The 23,972-nt window shown below is 48.6% G+C and overlaps 1 protein-coding gene across 1 annotated transcript in view; it reads right to left on the bottom strand.

Annotated features, from left to right (window-relative positions):
- NT5M (5',3'-nucleotidase, mitochondrial) overlaps nucleotides 1-23,968 on the bottom strand; it is a gene marked incomplete at its 5' end in the record, with an annotated part of 37,534 nt that extends 13,566 nt beyond the window's left edge. The window contains 3 exons of the mRNA XM_046676268.1: nucleotides 12,441-12,501; nucleotides 20,673-20,773; nucleotides 23,777-23,968. Coding sequence (XP_046532224.1) covers nucleotides 12,441-12,501; nucleotides 20,673-20,773; nucleotides 23,777-23,968 — 354 coding nt within the window. The remainder of the gene's footprint in view (nucleotides 1-12,440; nucleotides 12,502-20,672; nucleotides 20,774-23,776) is intronic.
- Nucleotides 23,969-23,972: the final 4 nt, after the last annotated feature.

Raw genomic sequence — 23,972 nt, 5'->3', positions numbered from 1 at the left:
TGGAGAGGTGGGGGAGGGGAAACATTCTCTAGTCCCAGGATGAGGTCTCGGTCTTTGGACAAGGCTGGGCCTCTGCTCTGCCAACCTCACCAGTGCATCTCAGTTTCCCCTCCTGAGCGAGGCAGGACGGCAAGAGGGCTGGAGCTGGGTACTTCCCTTCCCTCAAGTCAGTCAGGCTCTGAGAAACCCAGCAACTCAGGCTCTGGCACAACAGCTTCCCTTGAGAGCAGCCTCGTGAAGAATAGAGTATTCCGGCATATCTCCAGAATATTCTTTCCCCACCAGAAGCACGAAGGGATTTTTTTTCTGAGCTTTACCGTGAGAACCTGGTAAAACTCCTGAAAGTAAACTCACAAAAGTGTGGGCCCCGTGACGGGGCCTTGAGGGGCCCTGGGGGTGGAATGTGCTCTGTCGGGACTGTCGTGGCACTGCTCCTTTAAGGTCAATTTCATAGAGTTTGAATTATATCTTAGTAAACCTGATGCAAAAAAGGGTAATAAGGGCAATTTTTAAAGGTTTTTGAGTATTCTGCCAAGTTGCCAACCAGAAAGGTTTGATCAGTTTATTTCCACCAGCCATATCTGAAAATGCTGGTTTCTCCAAACCTTTACCAATTCTAGTGATTATAATTTTTAAGTGCTTATCATTCTAATACAGAAAAATCACTTAAAGTTTAATTTCTTTACTAATGAAGTAATCTGTGCATACGTTCACTGTAGTTTTTTGCTTTCAAGAAACTTCCTCTTCGCCTCTGTACCCCATTTTTCTATGGGGTGTTAGCCATTTCCTGTGGCTGTAAGAAGTCTTTTGTCACCCCACAGCAGCTGTTCAGCCCCTTTGGGCCCCTGTCTCTGTGCTGGTTCAGGTCCTCATTCTGTCTCCCCTGCGAACCTCCAGACAGCCCCCAGCAGGGGCTGGACTCCACCAGCCCCTCCACCAACCCTGCCCCCAGCCCCTCCACAATCCCTCCACTGCAGAAACGCCAGTGGGATTTACAAGGGCTTCGCTTAAAAACCCTCCAAAGGCCCCAAAGTGCCTGGGGCCTGATCCTACAGACCCCGCCTGCCCCTTCAGCTCGCCGCCAGTCTCCCCCTCACCTCCCCCTACAGCTCCCCTTTACGCATCTTTGTGTCTGCGCGTCCTCTGTGTGCCCACCACTCGTACTCGCTCTCCTCACTTCCCTGCCGTCTCATTTCCATGATGAGATCAGTTCGTACTTTCCCCAAGACGCCTGCCCTGGCTTCCTCCTCCGGTGTGCCCACAGAGCCTGTGACACGGTGACAGCCAGCTGTCTTCCACCTGCACTGTCACCAGGTCCTGAAGGCAGAGGTGGGCATGCGACGTCTAAGAGCTGCAGCAGGCGCTCAGCGCACGTTTGCTGAAGGAACGCCAACAGAAAAGGCATTCACTTTCTTACTGCAAAAGTAAGAGCTTATCAAACAAAATCTGGAAAATCGAGGAAAGTGAGAGAAAGTAATATCTACATCAGTTGGCTGTATTTCCTTCCTTTTTTTAAAATTTACCACTTGAAAAAAAACATACTTGTAATTTAACTGTGTAGGCAACTTTGCAAAAAAAACTTATTTTTCCAGGATCCAAGAAGGCAGAAAAAAATTAATTGACTACAGAATGGTCCAGGCTTCCTGGTTTGAGAAAAGTATGCTGAGCTTCCTTCTTTCTCTACTGCTGGGCAGGGGAATTTGGGGACAAACAGAAGACAAGGAGATGACATTTACTGCTAGCAAGCATAATGCTAGGTGGTTTATGTAAGTTTCTTCAACTTTTTTAAAATTAGTTTTTAGTGAGATAGAATTGACATGCAACATGGTATAAGTTTAAGGTGTATAACGTGTTGACTTGATCCATTTACGTACTGCAATATGATTACCACTCAATCTTCTTTAATAATGCCCATGGCAGGCATCACCACAACAGCATCGATCAAGAACCCAAGGCTCTGAGAGGTGAATCGAGGAGCTTACAGGTGGGGTCACAGATCCAGAGCTGAAAGTGGGACTCCCAGGCTCGGCCAGGGCTCAGTGAGGGCAGCCATCCTAGGGACACCTCTGAGGACAAGGCAGGTCTTGGACATGCAGTGCTAATTAGGTTTTGGAAGAGAAAGGTGGCTCATTCACCCGATTATAATTTTGCTTCCTCAAAATAGTTGAGGATAAAATAGTTCGGCCCCGATGAACGTAGAGTTGTCCAAGTGTAAAATGGTGGTGTTATTTCTAAACTGGAATCGGTCAAAACGATTGAAACTGAGTCTAAACTACATGTAGCAGGAGTCACCAGGAGGACTCGCAAGAGAGGCGACTTCCTCAGGCCTGGAGTACGAACAGCAAGTCCATGAGACCAATGACTGTGGGAGCCAAGGATTCCCTGAGTGAGGACAAGGCGGCAACGTGGTAAGTTCGGTGCTGGAAGGGACAGCAGGGGCAGAATGTCCAGGGTGGGAGCAGTGGGCCTGCGGCAGCTCCCTGACACCACCTCACAGCCCCCTCGGAGCCGTGTGGCTCACGGGTCCACAAGCAAAGCAGCAGCTCAGAGACGGAGATCTCCGAGCTAGACGTGGTCCTCGCTATTCAAATGTTGGATGGAGGCCTCCCAAAGTCCTCCTCTGCTCAGATGAGTAGATCCCAGGACGGACCTCAAACCAGGGAAGGAGGCGCAAGTGCTGGGGGTGAGGGACACGCTCCTGCCCAGTAACGGGCGTCTTCAATAGTGGCCCACTTCTTTTAGCAAGAGATGTGACCAACAGTAGCATGAAAGCCAAGGTTTGAAGGAAAAATGGTTTGACCCAGGGCCCTGTAAAGGTATCACACACTTCTGTCCACATCTCCCATCATGAGCAGAAAATGACCACATCTAAGCAGAAGAAGAGGTTAGTTTTGGAAGTATCAACCATCTCAACAGCCAACTTTTTTTAGCAATAATTCACATACCATAAAATTCACCAATTTAAAGTGTACAATCCAGTGGGTGTTAGTATATTCACCATCTCAAGATAATGCCTGTCTTGCTAAAGGTTCCGCATGCACCGGACAAGAACGTCCGTCTGCTGCTGTGGTGTGGAGCGCCAGGCGGGCGTCAGGCGGGCAAGCCGGCTCTACTTCCTGCCTGGTTTTCTGTCTCCTTATTCTATCAGTCGTTAACACAAGAATATTAAAATCTCTGACAATTGTGAATTTGTCTATTTCTCCTTACAGTTCTATTAGTTTTTTAAAATTTTTTATTCAATTTATTAAACTAAAAAACAAAGAACAGTTCACCCATTTCTCCCACCCCCACCTCCTGCCTCTTGTAACCACCAATCTGCTCTCCGTGAGTTTGGTTTCTGTTTGTTCACGCTTTGTTTTGTTTTTAAGATTCCACATGTGAGTGAGACCATGGGATATTTATCTTTCTCTGTACAAGGTACTTCACTTAGGTCTTACGTTCAAATCTTCAATCCATTTTGAATTAATTTTTGTGTGTGGTGTTAAGGTAGGCATCCAGTTTCATTCTTTTTCATGTGGCTGTCCAGTTTTCCCAACACATTTACTGAAGAAATTGTCCTTTCCTCATTGTATATTCTTGGTTCCTTGTCATAGATTAATTGACCATATTTGCTGTGTTTATTTCTGGGCTCTCTATTCTGTTCCATTGATCTATGTGTCTGTTTTTATGCCAATACCACACTTTTTAAATTACTTTAGTTTTGCAGTAAGTTTGAAATCAGGGAGCACGATGCCTCCAGCTTTGTTCTTCTTTCTCAAGACTGCTTTGGCTATTCCGTTTCTGTAAAAATTTTGGTGATTTTGTGGTTCCATACAAATTTTAGGATTGTTTGTTCTATATGTGTGAAAAACACCATTGGAATTTTGATAGCGATTGCATTGAATCTGTGTATTGCTTTGGGTAAGATGGACATTTTAACAATATTAGTTCTTCCAATCCATGAGCATGGGATATCTTTCCGTTTATTTGTGTCTTCTTCAATTTCTTTCTTTAATGTCTTGTAGTTTTCAATATACAGGTTTTTTACTTCCTTGTTTAAATTTATTCCTAGGTCCTTTATTCTTTTTGATGCAACTGTAAATGGAATTGTTTTCTTAATTTCTCTGATAGTTTGCTGTTGGTGTATAGAAACGCAACAGATTTTTGTGTATTGATTTTGTATCCTGCAACTTCACTGAATTCATTTATTAGTTCTAACAGTTTTTTGACGGAGTCTTCACAACTCTCTCTATATAATATCATGCCATCTACAAATAGTGACAGTTTTACTTCTTACTTTCCAATTTGGATGGCTTTTCTTTTCTTTTTCTTGCCTAACTTCTCTGGCTACAACAAATAAAATGACTAAAAATGGTAAGAGTGAACATCCTTGTCTTGTTCCTGATCTTACAGGAAAAGCTTTCAACTTTTCACCACTGAGTACCATGTTAGCAGTGGGCTTGTCACACATGGCCTTTATCATGGTGAGGTGTGTTCCCTCTACACACGCAGACCTTGTTTTACTGAGCTTTGCGGATAGAGTGTTTTTTACAAGACCCTCCACCAGCAAAAAGATGACAACTCGCTGAAGGCTCAGATGATGGATAGCATTTTTGAGCAAAAAAGTATTTTTTTAATTAAGGTATGTACATCTCTTTTTCTGGACATAATACTATTGCACACTTAACAGATTACAGTATAGTGTAAACATAACTTTTATTTGTACCGGAAACCAAAACATTCACAACACTTGCTTTATTGTGATATTCACCTTATTGCAGTGGTCTGGAACTGAACCTGCAGTATCTCCAAGGTGTGCCTGTATCCGCTTTGTCGAGGGTTTTTTTATTATAAATGGATATCCATTTTATGAAATGCTTCTTCCACATCTATTGAGATAATCATTTGATTTCTTTCCTTCACTTTGTTAATGTAGTGTACCACACTGACTGATCTGTGGATGTCAAACCATCTTTGCATCCCTGGAATAAATCCCACTTGATCGTGGTGTATGATCTTTCTAACAGATTGTTGAATTTGGTTTGCTATTATTTTGTTTAGGATTTTTGCATCTATGCTCATCAGGGATATTGGCCTGTAATTTTCTTTTTCTGTGGCATCCTTGTCTGGTTTTGGTATCAGGGTAATGCTGGCCTTGTACAACGTATTTGGAAGAGTTCCCCGCTCTTCTATTTTCTGGAACAGTTTGAGAAGGATTAGTATCAATTTTTTAATGTTTAGTAGAATTCACCAGTGGAGCCGTCTGGTTCTGGGCTTTTATTTGTTGGGAGGTTTTTTGATCACTGATTCAGCCTCCTTGCTGGCAGTCAGTCTGTTCACATTTTCTATTTCTTCATGATTCAGTCTTGGTAGGTGGTATGTTTGTAGGAATTTATCCATTTATTCTAGGTTGGCTAATTTGTTGGTGTGTAATTGCTCATTCTTTATATATCTATGGTATCAGTTTTGACATCTCCTTTTTCATTTCTGATTTTATTTGAGTCCTCCTCTTTTCCTGGTGTATTAGTTTTTTATACTATAAAATGCTGTCTCCTTTTACTCCACTCTACAGTCTGTTTTGACATATAATTCACATATTGTAAAATTCACCAACTTCGAGTGTACGATTCAGTAGTTCTCTAGTAATCCACCGTGTTGTTCAGCCATCACCGAGCCAATTCTCGTACATTTCCACCATCCCGAAAAGAAGACCTACGCCAACTACAACGAACACTCAATTTTTTAGTAAACACTGGTTTGGGCCAAAACATGCCACAAGCCCCAGTTTCAGATTCCTAGGTAGCACACAAAGTGGGAGATGCCACGAGGGGAAGTTCCTGAAATGCTGGCGGCATGGCTCGCACACTGTCCCTCAAAGGACCTGTGGTTGCTTTTGGTGGCAAGAGAAAGCAATGTGCCTGTTAGTTAAGTCTGACAAGAGGGCCCGTGCTGGGAACAGTCAGACAGTTTGGTGGGAAAGGCATGAAGAAATTTAATTCATTATCTTCTTAAGTTCAAAAAATGGCCTATGTTTTTTTATTTGAGGTTAAGAGGCTCAATTATGGGGTGGAAATGTTTACCATTTATTCTTAAAATCAAACACAGAATCTAGCTGACATGTGATCTGGAGACCAGACTTCAAATGAAAAGAACCCGTCCCACCATTACAACCAAGCATCTCACTTAACCCCACTGTGATCACTCACCTTGCTGAATGAGGAAAAGTGGAGCACCGCGTCATGTGTGAGCCTCAAGAATTTGCCGTGGAGTTTTTAAAATCTCTCTCTTGGAAAAAATGGTAATATCATGCTCACTAAGCTCTGAGTTGGGTGAAGTTAGAGAAGGGAGGCAGCGTGGCACAGAGGCACAGATGACAGGCTCTGGAGCCAGAATGCCCAGGCCCGATTCGCCATTTCTTGCTGCTGACCTTGGGCAAGTGACAACCTCCTGGGCCTCAGTTTCCTCGTCTGTAAAGTGGGGATAATAACATGCCTATGTCAAAGGGCCATTATGAAGGTGAAATGGATCTGCACAGGTAAAGCCCTCGCCTGCATATACTACCTACCAACTCATGCATTAATACCCACTATTATCGAGCAGGTTTGGGTTTAAAATATCAGCAAGCTCCAGCCAGAAAGAAGGTCCTAATAACCTGAATGTCGCCCAGTTCTGATTCCCTAGGTATGACAAAGAAGTTGAGCTCACATGGGCCACCGCCTCAGTGTGGCCTGATGAGTGGTACTAGGTCCACACCCAGGATCCGAACTGGCAGACCCCAGGCCGCTGAAGCGGAGCGTGCGAACTCAACCATGCAGCCACAGGGCCGGCTCACGCTATCAATATTCATTATTAAGACAGCGTGGCATTGGCATAAAGAGAAACATGCATATCAGTGGAATGAAATAGAGAGTACAAAAATAAAGCTACAGGGGCCAGCCCAGTGGTGCAGTGGTTAAGTTCGCACGTTCCACTTCTCGGCAGCCCGGGGTTCGCTGGTTCGGATCCTGGGTGCGGACATGGCACCACTTGGCAAGCCATGCTGTGGTAGGCATCCCACATATAAAAAGTAGAGGAAGATGGGCACGGATGTTAGCTCAGGGCTAGGCTTCCCCAGCAAAAAGAGGAGGACTGGCAGTAGTTAGCTCAGGGCCAATCTTCCTCAAAAAAAAAGTGAAGGAAAAAAAAACAAAAATAAAGCTACATATATATGGTCATTTAATTTTCAACAAAAGAACCAAACAATTCAATGGGAAAATGAAAGTCTTAAAAAAAAGTATTCTCAACAAACATAAAAAGCAAATAGGAAAAAAATGAACCTCATCCCCTACTTCACACAATATACAAAAACTCATTTGTGACGGATCAGAGATCTAAATGTAAAAGCTAAAAATATAAAGCTTCTAGAAGAAAACACAGAAGATGGTGGTAGACAGAATAATGGCCCTCCAAAGACGTCTACATCTTGATCCCTGGAACCTGTGAATATGGCAAAAGGGACTTTGCAATTAAGTTAAGGATCGTCAAAGGAGATTACCCTGCATTACCCAGGTGGGCCCAGTGTAATCATGAGGGTCTTTATAAGAAAGAGGGAGGCGGGAGAGTCAGTCAGAGGAAAGACGGTGGAAGCAGATGTTAGAGTAATGTGATGGCTGCTGTGAAGATGGAGGAAGGGACCACAGGCCAAGACCTGCAGGCGGCCTCTGGAAGCTGCAGTGGGTAAGGAAATGGATCCTCCCCTGGAGCCCAGGAACCAGCCCTGCCAACACCACGCTGTTAGCCCACTGAGACTGATTTTGGACTTCTGATCTCCAAAACTGTAAGATGGTAAATCTGAGTTGTTTTTAGCAGTAATTTGCATTTGCGGTAATTTGTTACCACAGCAATAAGAAACTAATACAGGGCCTACCATCATTACTCTGGGACAGGCAAATATTTCTTATAGGACACAACAGGCACTGAGCATTTTAAAAAAAAAACCTTGATAGACTGGACTTCATCAGCTTCTGCTCATCAAAAGGCACTGGAAAAGGCCTGCCCAGTGGCATGGTTGTTGAGTTCCTGTGCTCCACTTCGGCAGCCCTGGGTTCACTGGTGAACCCACACACCGCTCATCGGGCCATGCTGTGGCGGCGTCCCACATACAAAAAATAGAGAGGAAGATGGGCACAGATGCTAGCTCAGCGACAATCTTCCTCAAGCAAAAAGAGGAAGATTGGCAACAGATGTTGGCTCAGGGCCAATCTTCATCACCAGAAAAACAAAACAAAAACAAAAACCAAATGAGCAAGCAAAAAAAAAGTTGAGCTCATAGCAATTAGGTTTCCCTTCTTTGACTGGGTCTGGAGAGGAATAAGGAGAGGAGAAAAGCTCCTGCTTCTGATGCCAAAGGCTGACGTTGCTGTGGTGGGCATGAGCAGAAGGAAGAACTCTGTGAGCAGTCAAGGCGTTGAGCACCCACCAGCGCTGCCCTAGGGACAAAACAGTGCAGACGATGTCCTGAGACCAGCCCCCAGCCCTTCAATCCCCGAGGCCCAGGCAGAGGAATTGTCAGCACCCACCTGGCCCCAGCCTCCGTCAGCCAAGGGCAGAGGCCCCATCCACTAGGGACAAGAGGGTATGTGGACGGTGGGAGAGGAGGTGGCAGGAGCTACATTCATCTCTTCACAAGACAGAGTCGGTCCACTTTCCCCTCTTAGTTCCAGGAAAAAAGCTGTCAACGTGGCTGAACTGTTCCAGAGGGCTGGAGACTGCAGATAAGCACGCACCCCGAGCCTGGCCCACAGCACATTCTAGCCAGGCCCTCTGGCCACCAGCCAGCAGAATTCACCCAGACCTCCTCAAACAGACTGCATTGTCCTGTCTTGGTGTCTTTGCTCAGGGTCCCACTTCCTGCCCCAGCTGACCCTGTGCAGCCTGGCCTGGCCCCGGGTGGGAGGGGTGCTCCGCCCAGGCCTGCACAGCGCCAATGGCACACAGCCACTCTCCCTGTAGCGTGCGCCACACTCCACCTCTGCTTGCGGGAGCTAGGAATTCTATTTCTTAGAATTTACCCTATGGACATGATCATCGAAAGATTTATTTAAACATGACTTCAGCTGTTAGCAATCATGTTTTTGAAGAATATTTGGTGACAGAAAAAAGCAAATACATTAAGTAGAAAAAAGATACTAAACCATATGAGATTTAAGTTTTGTTAAAATATACATATTATATTTAATACACATCAAAGCAAAACCAGAAAAAAACACATCAAAATGTTAACAGTGTTTCTACTGCTAGATGGCAGGACTGTAGCTGTGGGCTCTGTTGCTGTCTGTCCTTCGTTTATTCTGGCCACAGCATCCACCATCGCTGCAGCCCTCCCTCTGTTAATAGCGTCTCAGTTTTTCTCTGCAAAGCTGCCCCCATCCTTAACAGAATGTCAGCCAGGATGCCCACCCTCCCCTGGCCAAGGACTGGCGCGGGACCCCAGCTCAGCCAGTCAGTCTCTCTCTCCTGGGAACACGAATCTCGGGCAAAGAAACCAACGGATGGAGAACGAATGGAGCTGCGCGTTTTTCAAGCTCATACGCTGAAGAGACCATCTGTCAGCTCTGGCTCCCCAGCTGCTCATCTAAGATCTGCTTCTGCAGCTTTTCCTTGGATTCTCTGAGCAAACCAACATCCTTCTAATAAACTCTACTTTTGCTTAAGTAGCCAGATGCCATTGATGCTGCATGAGACTAGAGAGTCCTAAGTGATATCCTCTTCTTACACGTTCACTGGATTGCAAACCCTCTACGGTGAGCATGTGCTGCTTGCAGAAGTGGCTAAGAGCTCGGGCTCCGGGCGCACAGATCTGGACTGAGCCCCACCGCCTGCGTCATCATAGACCCAGCAGATGAGCTGCCTCCCCTCTCTCAGCCCCTTTCTTCATTTGTCAGATCAGAAGAGTATTTTATTTCACAAGAAGCTGTGGTAAGCCTTAAAAACGATAATAAAAGTATAGGACCCTGCATATTAGAGGCGTCAAATAAAGAGCAAACATTATTACTAAAAGGTGTCTGATAATTCTCGGCCGCACAAATGAATCTATTCGTCTAACAACGAACGCTGAGTGCACACAACGTGCGGGTCCTGTGCTGGGGCTGGGGTCAATGGCAGGTGAGCCAGTCATGGTCCCACCCTCAGAGATCTTGTGGTCCAGCGGAGGAGACAAACAGATAAGACACAGACAAAGAAATGGACCCATTTCAAACAGTGTGTTACACAGGAAACGAGGTCTGAGACACAGGACAACAAGGCGGAGAGAGAACGTACTTGAGATATGGTCAGGAACTGTGGGGGGCTGGGCTGAGCCCTACTGGACGAAGAGGAACGAGACATGCAGAGGGCCCAGCATGGGTGAGGGAGAAGCAAGAACACCTGGCATGCTCAAGAAACAGAGGAACGTGGAGCATTGTGAACAGAGAGGACAGAAACTTAGGATGGGTGAGAGAGGTGACTAGGCAGGGCCTTGTAAATTATGGCGAGGAGTTTGTGTGTTTGTGTTTGTGTGTGTGTTTGTGTGTGTGTGTATTTAGTTCTACTTTAAGTGTAGTGGAAAAACATTGAAAGATTTTTATTTTTTTATTTTTTATTTTTGGTGAGGAAGATTGGCCCTGAGCTAACATCTGTGCCAATCTTCCTCTATTTCATATATGGGATGCCACCACAGCATGGCTTGATGTGTGGTGTAGGTCTGTACCTGGGGTCCAAACCTGTAAACCCCAGGCCACCAAAGCAGAGCGTGAACTTAACCACTACGCCACTAGGCCAATCCCCCCATTAAGAGGTTTTAGAGTAGAGAGTTGACATGATCTGCTTATGAAAGACCTACTCTGGCCGCGTGTGGAACTGAAATGAACAGTTTAGGAGGCTATCTTAGTATTTCTACAAGGAATGCTAAGATGGTGGTGATGGAGAGAGGCAAGTGGACAGAAGCTAGAAATACTTAGCAACAGCATCAACAGGAAACATCACCTCCTGATGTGCTGGACGTGAGGGGTAAGAAGGGTGTCACTGGGACGGCTTCAGACTTCCAGCCTGAGCGGGGAGGGATGGACATGGGATAGAGCATCAGGACCCCAGGGACAGACACATCAGGTTGGAACTGTCTGGAGCTCAGAGGGGAGTCCTGGCTGAGGCTACAGGGGTAAGATGGTGGGCATAAAGATGACACTGAAATGCACAGGAATAGACAAATGACAGCCACCTTATCAATTCAGCAACCACTGGACAGTCATCCTAACCACCCAGTATAATCCCAGCTGAAACCGTTACTCTAACCCAGCAGTTCTCAACTTAAAGGTGCACCTGGAGGGCTTGTTAAAAGACACATGGCTACTCCCAGAATTTCTGACGCAGGTGGTCTCAGGAGGGGCCGGAGAACGTCCACTTCTCACAGGTGTCCAGGGGCTGCTGACCCCAATGGGCTGGGCTCTGACCCTGGACCACTGCTCTCCCAGGAAGAGTGGACCTGGCCTTCAGTCCTGACCCCTCACTTACCGACTGTGGGTAAGTCCTTAAGTCCTCTGAGCTTCACCAAACTCACGTTCCCTGTGCTAACAGGGCGTCGGGACAACCACGGAACGGGGTGCTATGAGCACGCGATCAGTGGGCGCCGAGCGCCACGCCTGATACCACTCTAACTGCTCAGTAAGTGAGCTCCCGCCCCATTTAAAGCACACAGAAGGCACTCAATGTTGGCTGACTGTGCATGTTTTGTTTCTAACCTGGAGCTGAAGAGAGATACGAAGACACTCTGGAGAGCTCCTGCTGGAGGCCGTGCCAAGCCCGCAGAGCAGGGAGCCTCCGGATCCCATGGCCCGCTTTCCTGGACTTGGGCAGGCTGCTTGGACCTCCCCAGGGCAGGAGCTGGGCTCTGAACCACCTCTGTGTGAATGCCTGCCTCCTGGGCACCAGATCTTTACTCTGGGTTTGGCAACCAGAGGTTCCCAACTTCCAGAAAAGTCTGTTTCCCGTAATTCTATTTTTTCAATAAGGACAAAGTGAGTGTGTACCAATATGTAATTTAACTGTTTCACCTTTGTAAGACTTTTCATGTAAATAAATTCACATGCCCTAATATTTGGGTTTCGGTTGCCTCCAATCCCTCCCCTGACACACTTTCTCTCCGTCCATCCTTCACAAACAACACTGCACTAAAATGTGGATGGTCACCCTTCCCAGAGAACCTGGCGTCTTCACCAGGTACCATCCAGAGAACGTGACGGAATCTCAGAGTGGTGCTAGAGAAGGTGTTCAGGAGAGCAGACCCTGGCAGAGAGACAGGAGGGAGCGACAGGAGAAGTGGCAGACAGGAGGCGACCCCAGCTGGCCAGCAGCTGTGCTGAGGGTCAGCACCCCTTACCTGCTACACATGGGGTAAAGGTGACAAGGGGCAGAGCACCAGCCCGCGCCGAGTGAGCTGCTCGTCTTACCTTCTCATAGGGACAGTACTTGTACATCCGGATGGGGCTCGTGCAGATGAAGACGTCAGTGCTGCGGGAAGAGGAAGGACAGTGAGCCTGCCAGCCTACGTCCCTGTGGCCCCCGCCAGCCCCGCCCCCACTCTGCGGCACCGAACCCTCTCAGTCTGCACCACCACCCAGAATGGGAAAGCCCACTGCCCCGAGTTGCTCTCCATACCAGTGACATCTGCCCATCCTATGGCCCTGGGCAGCCCTGTGCCACGCCACTCCTTGGCCCAGAGAACCAGCACAGGGGTGGGCATCCAACTTATGGCAATTCTGCATGGCTGGACCCAAAAGGTTAGCTGGGCTAATCAGTGCCCTCTGAGATCTGAACTGGGAAACACTGAGAAAGAAGCACGTGGCACGGAGAGGAGCACGAAAAGGACGCAGGGCAAGTGACTTGAGGGAGAGTCAGGACCTCATGCAATTCAAAGTAAAGAAACCTTCAAGGAAGAAGTCTTCCTAAAAAGTATGCCTGCCAAGCCCTCTGGCAGGGAGGAGCAGAGAGGAGGAGCCCAGATCCAAGCCGGCTAAGCTCCCTGACCACAGGAGCCCCCTCGAAATGGGCATGGGCTCTGCTCAGGGAGGCCCCTTCCCCACGGTCTGTGGTTCCGTGCTGGGTCAACGCGGGGGCTGACCTCCCAGGAGCCTGCTTCTCTTCACAGCCCCAAGGCTGTCCTTGCTGACAGAGCCAGCTGGTCTCAACACCCACATAAAGCCGGCACCTACTGGCTGATCAAACTGAGCCTGCGGAAGACTGGATTTTCCTGGCTCCTTTTCTTTGCAAACTAGTCCCCTGAGAGCCATGGTAAGATGGCCAGGCTCCCGGGCAGAAGGCACGTGTCTTTCAGTTCCCTGAGTCTCCCCTCTCTCAGCACTGCCTCTGCCAAGTTCGTGTCCCCTCCCACGCGCAGGCTCGGTCCCCTAGGTACTCAGCCTCTCCCCAAGGTTCTCTCACCTCCTGCCTGCACTGAAACCTGGCCTCCCAGGAAGAACTCGGCTCCCCTGCGGCTGAGTGAAAGCCGCTCGCTCCTCACGCCCCACGTGCTTCAGAGAGGAGGTGAGGAGTCTTCCTGCTCTGCACTGCCACCTGCAGACCACTTCCCCTCCACACTCCTGCCTCCTACACCACAGCCCTGCTGTCTCCGTCACTGTCACCTACTCTGGCCCAGGCCGTGCCCCTCGTGCCCTCCCCCACCTCGCGGGCCTGCCGTCGTCCTTCCATCCCGCTCCTATCGCTGTCCTCAGCGACCATGTCACGGACACATACACTACGCACACACATGCAGCTCCGGCCCCTCAGGTCCTAACCTGCTCACCTCCAAACCCCGTCCCGCACCCGTCTCCAGGCCCCTGCCACCGCCGCCCGGGAGCTTGTAATCACTTCTGCTGTCTCAACTTCACGCTTTGCTCTGGGACCACCACCCACTACCCTTCCAGTAAACTCATTCTAACTTCTTCCGCTCGGTCTTCAACCCCACTGAGGCCCAGCACCCTTGCATCCTCCCTGGCGGCCTGCCTCTCCCACTGCCCAGCACCACCATCACCCAGCTCGCCTTTCTCTTCCTCCATGGGGGTCTGTTGTGCTGGGCCCCCAAAAGAACCCGACTGTCCAGCTTCTCCCACCTGCACCCAAGCAATGCCATGCTGCTGGAGAAAAAGAAAAAACACATAACCAGTTTGGCCAGTTCCACCTTAAAATCATAACCGCAACCCCGAGGGTCTGAGCCCGCCTGGCAGCCTTCCTCGGGGCCCTACTGCGCGTTCACTTACTGCTCTCCTGCGCAACGCGCCTCGTCTGCTCATCATGAAATCGAGAAAGTCGCCTGTGTCTGAACTTCCTTCTCCCTTTCCACTGCCAGGAGGAAGCGGGTCCCTGCCTCCTCTGAGCTGAGCCCTCCACGTGTGCCCTGGATCCCGTGCCCTTATCTTCACAGGGAGATCGGGCCACTCACTGCAACATGCCCCTTCCACCACTCCTCCCTGTCCCAGCACATTCCAGCGCCTCCCGTCTTAAAACATACATGTGCGCATACGAAGCCCTGACCCCTGCCCTCCCCTCCCCACCCTGGATCTCCGCTCCGTCGCAGCAGAACAACCTGGCAAGTGGCCTGCACTTGTTGACTCCACTTCCTCACCTCCTGTGCCCGCTCCAGCCAATCCAGCCTGGCGTCCAGCCCCTCCACTCCACAGAAATTGCCCGTTGTCACCAAGGACCCTCAGGTCACCATATCCAATGCACACCGCACCCTCCTCCTCCTACCCACCAGCACGCATCGTGGCAGCCACACCCTCCTCCATGACAGCTCTCCCGTCCTGGCGCACCTGCCCTCACCAACTGCCCCAGCAGAGTCTCCCGGCCTTGCCGGCTGGCTCTCCCCAGCTCTCTGGCTCTCCGTCTACACTCCCAGCTCAGCAGTTCCTCCAGGCCTAGGGCTTTAAACACCGTCTCTATGCTGGTGCCCCCTAACTTTACCTCCACAGTCCAGCTCTCTCCTCTATAAGAAAAACCACCCAGTTTTTCCTCCTGTGTCTCTCCTTCCTGTATGTCTCCTTTCCTCTCACACTACTGCCACACCCACAACACTTCTGACACCAGATGTGAGGGGAAGCTCGCACACCAAGCAATTCTCTGTGACACCAGCTGGTGTCCTACAATTTAACCCAGTTCTGACACTCTACCTGGAGACAGCGTCAGACCCCACAGGTTAAGGGCTCAGTCCCACAAGACCGGCCCCACTTCAGATGCCAGTCACAAGTTCAAGTCATCAGCTGTGCTTCTGACAAACCAGCTACAGATGGGAGGTTCCCCGGCCCCCTCTGCGGGCTCCATCAGTTTGCTGGAGTGGCTCACAGAACTCAGGGAGACACTTTACTTACTATTACCAGTTTCCTATAAAGGACACAGAGGAACAGGCAGGTGAAGAGACACACAGGAGGAGGTCTGGGAGGGTCCCGAGCGCAGGAGCTTCTGTCCCCGTGGAGATGGGGTGCGCCACCCTCCCGGTGTGGCTGTGTTTGCCCACCTGGAAGCTCTCCGAACCCCCTACTATTGGGGTTTCTGGAGGCTTCCTCACGTGGGCACGATCGACCATTAACTGCATTTCCAGCGCTCTCCCCTCTCTGGAGAAGGGGGGGTGCTGACAGTTCTCAGCTCAACATGGCTTGGTCTTTCTGGGACCCACCCCCATGCAGGAGCCATCCAGGAGTCGCCCCAGAGTCACCTCATTAGAACAAAAGACGCTCCTGGTGTTCTTATCGCTTAGGAATTTACAAGGGTTAGGAGCTCAGTGCCAGGAGCTGGGGGCAGAGACCAGTACACACACATCTATTTTGTATTAACTCACCTCTCTCCTGAGTGCCAGGCTTACATCCCTAATGGCCTATTAAATATCCCCATGTGGCCATCGCACCAGCGTCTCAAACTCGGTATTTTCAAAATGGAGCACGTAGTTGTCCCCCTCCCCAAACCTGTTCCTCCCTCAGTTAATAGCATTACTATACATGTACCTAGCTGCTCAAGCAACAAACCTAAAAATCAGCCTTTTTCCTACCTTTCCTCCACCCCCAATATCCATCACCAGGTCTGACGGGTTCTGCCTCCAAAGCATGTTTCAGTCTGTTAGCTTCTCTCCATAGTCATTGCCCCAGCCCAGGGCACTGCTGTCTCTCACTGAGCTCCAGCGCCCAGCCATTCCCTGAGACCCAGCGCCCAGCCACTCCCTGAGACCCAGCATCCAGAGTGATTGTTCCTGAACAGCTTTATCAAGGTATAACTGACACACGATAAACTACACATATTAAAAGGGTACAAAATGGTAAGTTTTGACACGTGTGAAACACAGATCATCACAGTCAAGATAATAAACACATCCAGCACCCCTTTGTCATCTCTCTGCCTGCCCTTCCCTGTCCCTCCCCCACCCCCTGGTCCCCAGGGAACTAGTGATCTGTTTCTATCACCATAGATCAGATCGTATTTTCTAGAATTTTATACAAATGGACCCACAGAGTATATACTCCTTTTTGTCTGGCTCCTCCATCCAGTGAAACTATTTTTGGGATTCATTCATGTTGTTAAATGTATCAATAGTTCCTTTTTTTCTAATTGGGCAGACTGATTTTTTTAAAGTTTCACTGAGATATAATTCATATACCATGACAGCCACCTGTTTTAAGTGTGTAATTCAATGAATTTTAGTATATTTAGAGTTTGACAACGATCACCAGTCAATGTCAGAACACCTTCATCTCCCCAAAAAGAAACCCTGTATCCATCAGCCGTGACTCCCCACTCCTGCCCCCGGCCTTAGGAAATCACCAACCTACCTCCTGTCTCTGTTTCATATGAACAGAATATGAAAGGACATTTCATATGAATGGAATCCCACACTATGTGGTCTTTTGTGACCAGCCTCTTTCATTTAGCACCATGTTTCCAAGGGCCCTCGGCACTGTAGAATGCATCAGTACTTCATGCCTTTTTATTGCTCGAGAACATTCCACTGTGTGGATAGGCCACATTTTGTTTCACATTTATCAGTTAATGGGCATTTGGGCTGTTTCCACCTTTTGACTATTGTGAATAGTGCTGCTAGGAATATTCATGCACAAGTTTTTATGTGGACATATATTTTCATTTCTTTTGAGTATATTCCCAGGAGTGCCAATGCTGGGTCATATGGTAACTCCATTTATAACATTTTGAGGAAATGCTTTCCACAGCAGCTGCACCAATTTACAATCCCATCAGCAATGATAATGGTTCCAAATTCCCTACATCCTCGGCAACACTTACAATCTTCCATCTTTTTTATTATCGCCATTCTAGTGGGTGTGAAGTGGTTTCTCATTGTTTTTTGACTTGCTGTTCGCCAAGGACTAAGGATGTTGAGGCAAATTTTCATGCACTCCTTGTGTATATCTCCTCTGGAGAAATGCCCATCCAAATTCATCACCCCAAGCCCATGTTTGAAACCTAAGTTCTATCCCATAATTCTCTCCTCAGCCTCAGCCTCCACCACTCTACCATCCCACCCCCGACACGCACTCAGTCCCAGCCATACAGGTCTCCTTCATGTCATCAGATAAGCAAAGCCCTCGCCCACCTCAGTGCCTTCACACCTGCTCTCCTCCTGCCCTAGAGGGCCGCACCCCTGGTTCCGAACTAGCAGTTCATTCCTACCCTCAGGTCTGAGGCCAAATGTTATCTCCTCAGAGAAACCTCCCCACCCACCTGGAGCAGCCCCTTTCCCACCTACTCCCAACACACCACCGTGTTTATTGCCTGCACAAAGCTTACTGCAATCTGAAATTACTCCGTTTACTTGTTGTCATCCTCCCCTCCGTTTACTTGTAACGTCAACTCCTTGAGGCCTGAGACCTTAGGTGTCTTATTTACAAATACATCTCCAGGGCTAGACAGTGCCAGGCACATAGTAAGTGGCAAACGAATCCGTTTAGTGAGTGAATGAACTGTCTCTTATTCCAGGCTCCACAACAGAGTAACGAGAGCCACGTTTAAACACAGGTTTAAGCGCATCTAAACTTGTCCTAAATGAGATGCTTCCTTCAACAGTGCCCTATGATGTCAAATGCTTGTTTTGACAAATACGATCGCTTAATATGTGTTGGGAGTTAGATATAACAACAACTATGGAAAAATACATATATATATGAAAGAAAACTCAAACAAAAATACCAAAATGTAAGAAAGCAGTGGTTTCAAAGTGGTGAGATTACGAATAACTTTTTATCCATTTTTTAATTTTCAAAAATTAACCATATGCTATATTTTTTTAGGGCAAACATTTTTGGCCTTCTCTTAGGGACTGACTTCCCTCTGAAGCCAGTTACAATCACATCAGAAAGTACTCGTTGCTTGAGGCATGATGAGTTTCCTATTCAATGTACACTGAAATCCATTACATTCTAAGCATCAGGGAAATTCAGACATGACTCACTTATTTGCTAGCATTGACTCTAAATAAGTTTTGGCTATTTTTACACATCAAATGCCCCTTTAAGGACAATTCATGTTGACTGAGGGCATTTTATGAGGCATATACTCTGCGAGTTGTTACTACTAAAAGGATAGCATGCAGGACTAAGTATCCACCAACAATTTAAATGCACATGGCTTTGATCCAGCTAGTCGACTACTGTACTGAAATACTGGCACACGTACACCAAGACTCTCACTGCAGCCCTCATATACAAGAAAAAATGAAAAACAGCTTAAAAGTCGTACGGAAATCATTACATAAACTATGGTATACGTGTATGATAAAATACTATATAGTAGGTAAAAAGAATAAGATAGTTCTATAGTATTGATATGGAAAATATCTAGCACATATTAAGTGAACAAGAGAAAGCTACAGACACAATAAACCCAACAGCTACTATGTGAATATTCATTTGGCAAATATCTGAGTGTGTACCACATGCCAGCTATCACTCTAGGCCTGAAAAGAAAGGCGTAACCAAGCCAATCCCTGACCTCCGGAAGCCAACACTCAAAAGAGGAAGGGACAAGCGCAGACACACCATCCCAGCAGAGAGTGGGCGCCCAGGCAATGCGGCAGAATGACTGGGGAGGACGGTGGCCACTTTAGCCGTGGCAGTCAGGGATGGCCTCTTTGTAGAGGTGACATTCAAGGTGCTCAGAGCTGAAGGACGAAAATGATGTGTCCCTGCAAAGAACCAGAGGAGAAACTTTCCAAGAGATATAATAAGAACAGAGGCCAGAAGGCCAGAAATAAGCGTGGCACATCCATGGGGCAGAAAATAAGCCAGTGTGCCTCGAGCAGGTGAGAAGAGGTCAAGAGGTGGCAGGGCCAGGTCACAATGACAGCCTCACTGGCCTGGCGGGTTAGGGTTTATTTCAGTGCAACAGGAAGCCAAGAGAGGGTTTTAAGAGGGGACCAATATCACCAGAATTTGGTTTAAAAATATCACTCTGGCTGCTGGGTGGAACATATAAATTACAAATCTATACATAAATACATATGTAAATGCATTTTAAAACGCCTGGAAGCGTACACCCTAAATGGGCTGAAGGGGGATATACGTAGGGAGAGAGGCAAAAATGGGCAACTCACATGTTTTCACATCTCTTCACACTGTCTGAGTCTCTCATATAGTCGGCACTGACTGACCTTAGGAATCTTCCACCCAGTTAATAGCCAAAATGGAAGTAAAGGACCAATGATATGGTCCAGACTTGCACTTCCCAGACTGGTTGCACAACTCTGTGAGCATATTTAAAAACCACTGAATTGTACACATCAAATGGGCATATCCACACAATGGAATACTATTCAGCAATGAAAAGGAATGAAGTACTGATTCACACTACAACATGGATGAACCCTGGAACGTGTACGTCAAATGAAAGAAGCCAGTCACAAAAGACTACATATTGTAGGAAATGTCCAGAATAGGCAAATCAACAGAGACATAAAGTAGATAGTGGTTGCCAAGGGCTGCAGGGGGAGGGCAGGAAGGGGTATAGAGTTTCTTTTTGGGGTGATGAAATTGACTATGGTGATGGTTGCACAACTCTGTGAGCATATTTTAAAACCACTGAATTGTACACTTCAAATAAAGCGATTTTTAAAAAGTCCTCAGGGAAGCACATAGTTGTACCGGCTAACGGAATTTAGTGGACAGTGGGCAATGGCTATGGAGTGGGGGCTTCAGCTACAGAACCAGTCACTTCACTCGAACAAAACAGTACTCCTGCTTCCTTAATCATCCTTTCTCCTTAGGTCTCCTGTGGCACCTCTTCACACGCCTCATCTTTTTGTTCCCAGCACTTATAACAATCTGTAATTATCTTCACGTGTGTGATTCTTTGTGTAACACGCGCTCTCGGCTGGACTGCGGGCTCCACAAGAGCAAGAACCACGTTTGTGTTTGTTCTGTATCACGGGTGCCCTGCAGCATCTACCAGTCCCTTCTCAGATACTGGCTGAATAAATGAACTCTGAACATCCAGCGAACCCAGTTAAATTAGACTCGATATTTTCTCGTTACTGGATCAAAACATCTTAATAACCTACAAACTTGAGTCCAACGACAATGAAACAAGCATGGTCCTGTGAAACGGGTGAGGAGAGAGAAGGGAGGGAGATAGAAGGGGAGGTAATGGCAAGAAGAAGGTGCAGACACTGGGAAGCGAGGAGACAAACTTACTTTTCTAGGTTGGCCATCTGCTTCACAGCTTCCACAGCCCCCGGGAGAGGTTCAAGGTCAAAAAAGAAATTCTCTGACTCCCATATGCTGATGGCCTTCTCCTGAGAAGACAAAGAGAAGCAGGTGACTTTCAGAGTCCTCGGCACCCTGCCTCGTGGCACAGAAGATGCTGTGGCTGGGGAGGGCTGCTGACAAGCAGGTGGGCCTTCCACGTTCCCCTCACCACCACCCCCACAGACACCCCCAAGGACTTATTTCCTGCGGGGAGGCAGAGGATTACACGAGCTTGCGTGTGTTCCAGCCCCTCTCCAGGAGGGATCTGACATCTGCGAGGAGGCAGCAGAGACCAGCCAAGGTGTTAGGGGCTGTGGACTCTGAAGTGTGCTCCGCTGCAGGGGCTGCTGGAGCCATCTGGGACACAGGGCCATCACCACGAGCCTTACGTATGCTTGACTCCAGCAGCCAGCAGCAGCCTGCAGGCTCTGAGGAGGGACCAGGTCTTGCCAGAGCACTAGAGTCCTTAAATTCCAGAGAAACTCAGAGATCCTTAAGAGCACTGCCGTGTCTTCCCGAATAATGCGGGTGTGGGTAGAAGGCCAACTGGCCAGAGCTCCAGGCCCCTCACCCACATCAACCGGAACAGCTCTTTTATCTGGTTTATGCATTGAGATACCAATAAATACTTTGTTTAAAAAGTATTCTGCTGTTTTTTCAGTTTGCAAGCCAAAAATCCAGACCGTCATTTTACATATAATAAAACCAAGCCTCAGAACAGGGATTTACTTAACGTTACACAGCGAAACGGTGGCCAAACTGTGAGTAGAATCCCATCTCCAACTCCCAGGCTAGGCGTTTCCACCTTATGCTGCCACACCAAAATCAAGTTTGCAGAATGCCACACCTTTCCAGGGCCAGGACTAGGGAGGGGAGACATACCCCAGCCTCTGAGAAGTAGGAACCTAACCCCATGTGTGCAGTGCAGGAAGTGCCCCTGCCAGGTCAGAAGCTGCTCCAGAACAAGTGCCACCACCATGTCACTCCTGTGGGTGGAGTACACTGAGGCCACACTGGCAATACTCTTGTGAACAGTATGGGCTTAAACAAACCAGTGCTTATCGATAACATGCAGTATCAAAGTGATACTGTCAAAACTTGAACGTGGAGGTTCTGACTCACACGGAGGCAACGTGGAATGCTGGAAAGTACGCTAGACGTGGGAGTCAGAAGGACTGGGCCTTCCTGTGCGACCCTGGGCTAACTGCCTCGACTCAGGAATCAGCACCCCAGGATCCCCTCCCTCCCCCCTTCACTAACTTGCTCCGAAACCCCAGTCAAGACACTTTCGCTCTCTGGGCTCAGCTCCTCACCTGTCCGAACAGCGTAAGATTCTAAGTCAGTTACAATAAGCTTTGCCTTCCACCTCTGCCCTCTTTACCTCTCAGAGCAATGTGGAGATCAAAGGGAACAGGACAGAGTAGTATTGTGTGAAGTAGAAATGCCTACACAGGGACCCAGGGTTGGCTGGCTGGTTGTTTTCACCAGCAGATGCCGGGCCAGCTCGGCCAAGGGGAGAGCCAGAGGTGTCCTGCTGTGAGCTGTGCTGGGGATGAAGGGCATGTCTTCATCTATTAAAACCAGCTGCCTGCAACGTTCCCAGAAGCAGAAGAAATGAGCAGGTCACTCCCAGAGCACCCCGTTCCGAGCACCCCAGGAGCCCTGCTCCTCTGCCTCGTACTCGGAAAACGGTGACTCATCTCCTTAGAGCTGGAGTCTGCACACCTGCACAGCAGACTGGAAAAGCTGCTTTTTCACAGTTGGGGTGGGCTTAGTTTCATCCCCCTAAACAGTTCTGGGGAGGAAATAAGGTGCCCAGAGTACCAGTGCTGCTGTCTATAAGCGACACATACACAGCAGGACAGCACGTTACCAAGGCTACAGAAACTGCCAGGGTATTCTCTTGGGTTCAAAGTTTCCGATTAGGTATCAGGCCGGGGAGAAGTCAGTCCACTGGCTCTGGGAAAGTCGCCTTCCGAAGTGCCTGGTGCTAATGAAGAGAAATGACGCTTGATTTCCTTTTTAACACCTGCCCTTCAACAAACCAAATTATTGTCAACGTGCCTTACATATGTCAAAAGAAAAGTCACTTGTGAGAACAAGTGAGAACAGGACTTCAGGTGGGGAAGCTGAATACGCTTGGGGGGCAGAAAGTCTGGAGTTTGAATCCTGACTGAGCCCCTTACTAGCCATGTGACTTGGGACAAGTTTCCTCACCTGCATAATGGCAATAATCATGCCCACCCCACAGAGAAGATAATGCAACCTGTGGCTACAAAACAGGCTCCAGGGTCACCATCAGATCCTCCCACAGTGCCCTGAGGTGGCCAACGCGGGGGGGGGGGGGGGGGGGGCGGGCGGCAGAAAGCACCCAGCCTCTCTGAGTCTGTGCACGGCAAAATTCCCCGTTCCCTTCACGACACAGCTCAAATTTAAAACCAAGCTCTCTCTCTGTAAACCCGCCTGGACGCTGGCCTGCATCCATCATGGGTGCAGAGGGCAGAGCCCAGCGGGAGTCAGGTAGGTGGGGTCCTTCGCACTCAGCAGGGTCAGGAGAGCAAGGGGATAAACCAAGGAGCAGATCCTACCCTACCTTGACCACTGACTGACTGTGTGACGTCCAGAAAGTCACTCAACCTCTCTGGGAGCTATGCTTTCACAGAAAAGGGCAAAAAAGAATAGTAAAGACACTCATCAAATTCATGAGGAGGAAGAAACAGAAATGTGACTGCAGCAAGGGTCAAGGAGGGCTTTACTTGGAACGTTTATTTTAAAAAATTTACAAACCAAAGACTTCATGCCAAATACACCAAAAATTAAAAAGTCGGCTGGAGATGGAGAGTTAGCTATACTATGCTTTATATTCTCCTGAATTTTGAGAAGCCCTCGATGAGAGCCAACAGTCAGCGCTGGGCTGTGCCCGGCGCTGCACCCTGGGTCCTCCCCAGGACCCTGTTTTACCAGAGGCCCACCCGAGGCTGGAGGCGGTGACCCACCCAAGGCCAGGCGGGCTCCCAGCCCCGGGGGGCGGGCGCGCGGGGGATGCTCACGCTCAGCCCGGGCTGCAGGCGGCCGTACTGCTCCGACACCCAGAAGCCGCGCCGGTCCTCCAGCGCGATGAAGGGCTGGTCGGGGAAGCGCGCGCGGTACTTTCGGAGGAAGCCGCCCTCGAAGTCGGCCAGCACGCCGTCCATGTCCACCAGCACCCGCAGGGCGCGGCCGCCCGCCCGGCCCGCCGGCCCGCCC

This window comes from Equus quagga, chromosome 11, assembly GCF_021613505.1.
Source record: "Equus quagga isolate Etosha38 chromosome 11, UCLA_HA_Equagga_1.0, whole genome shotgun sequence".
In the NCBI taxonomy this organism is placed as follows: domain Eukaryota; kingdom Metazoa; phylum Chordata; class Mammalia; order Perissodactyla; family Equidae; genus Equus; species Equus quagga.
The sequence above is the reverse complement of the archived record's forward strand: the minus strand, read 5'-3'. Positions and strand labels throughout refer to the sequence as shown.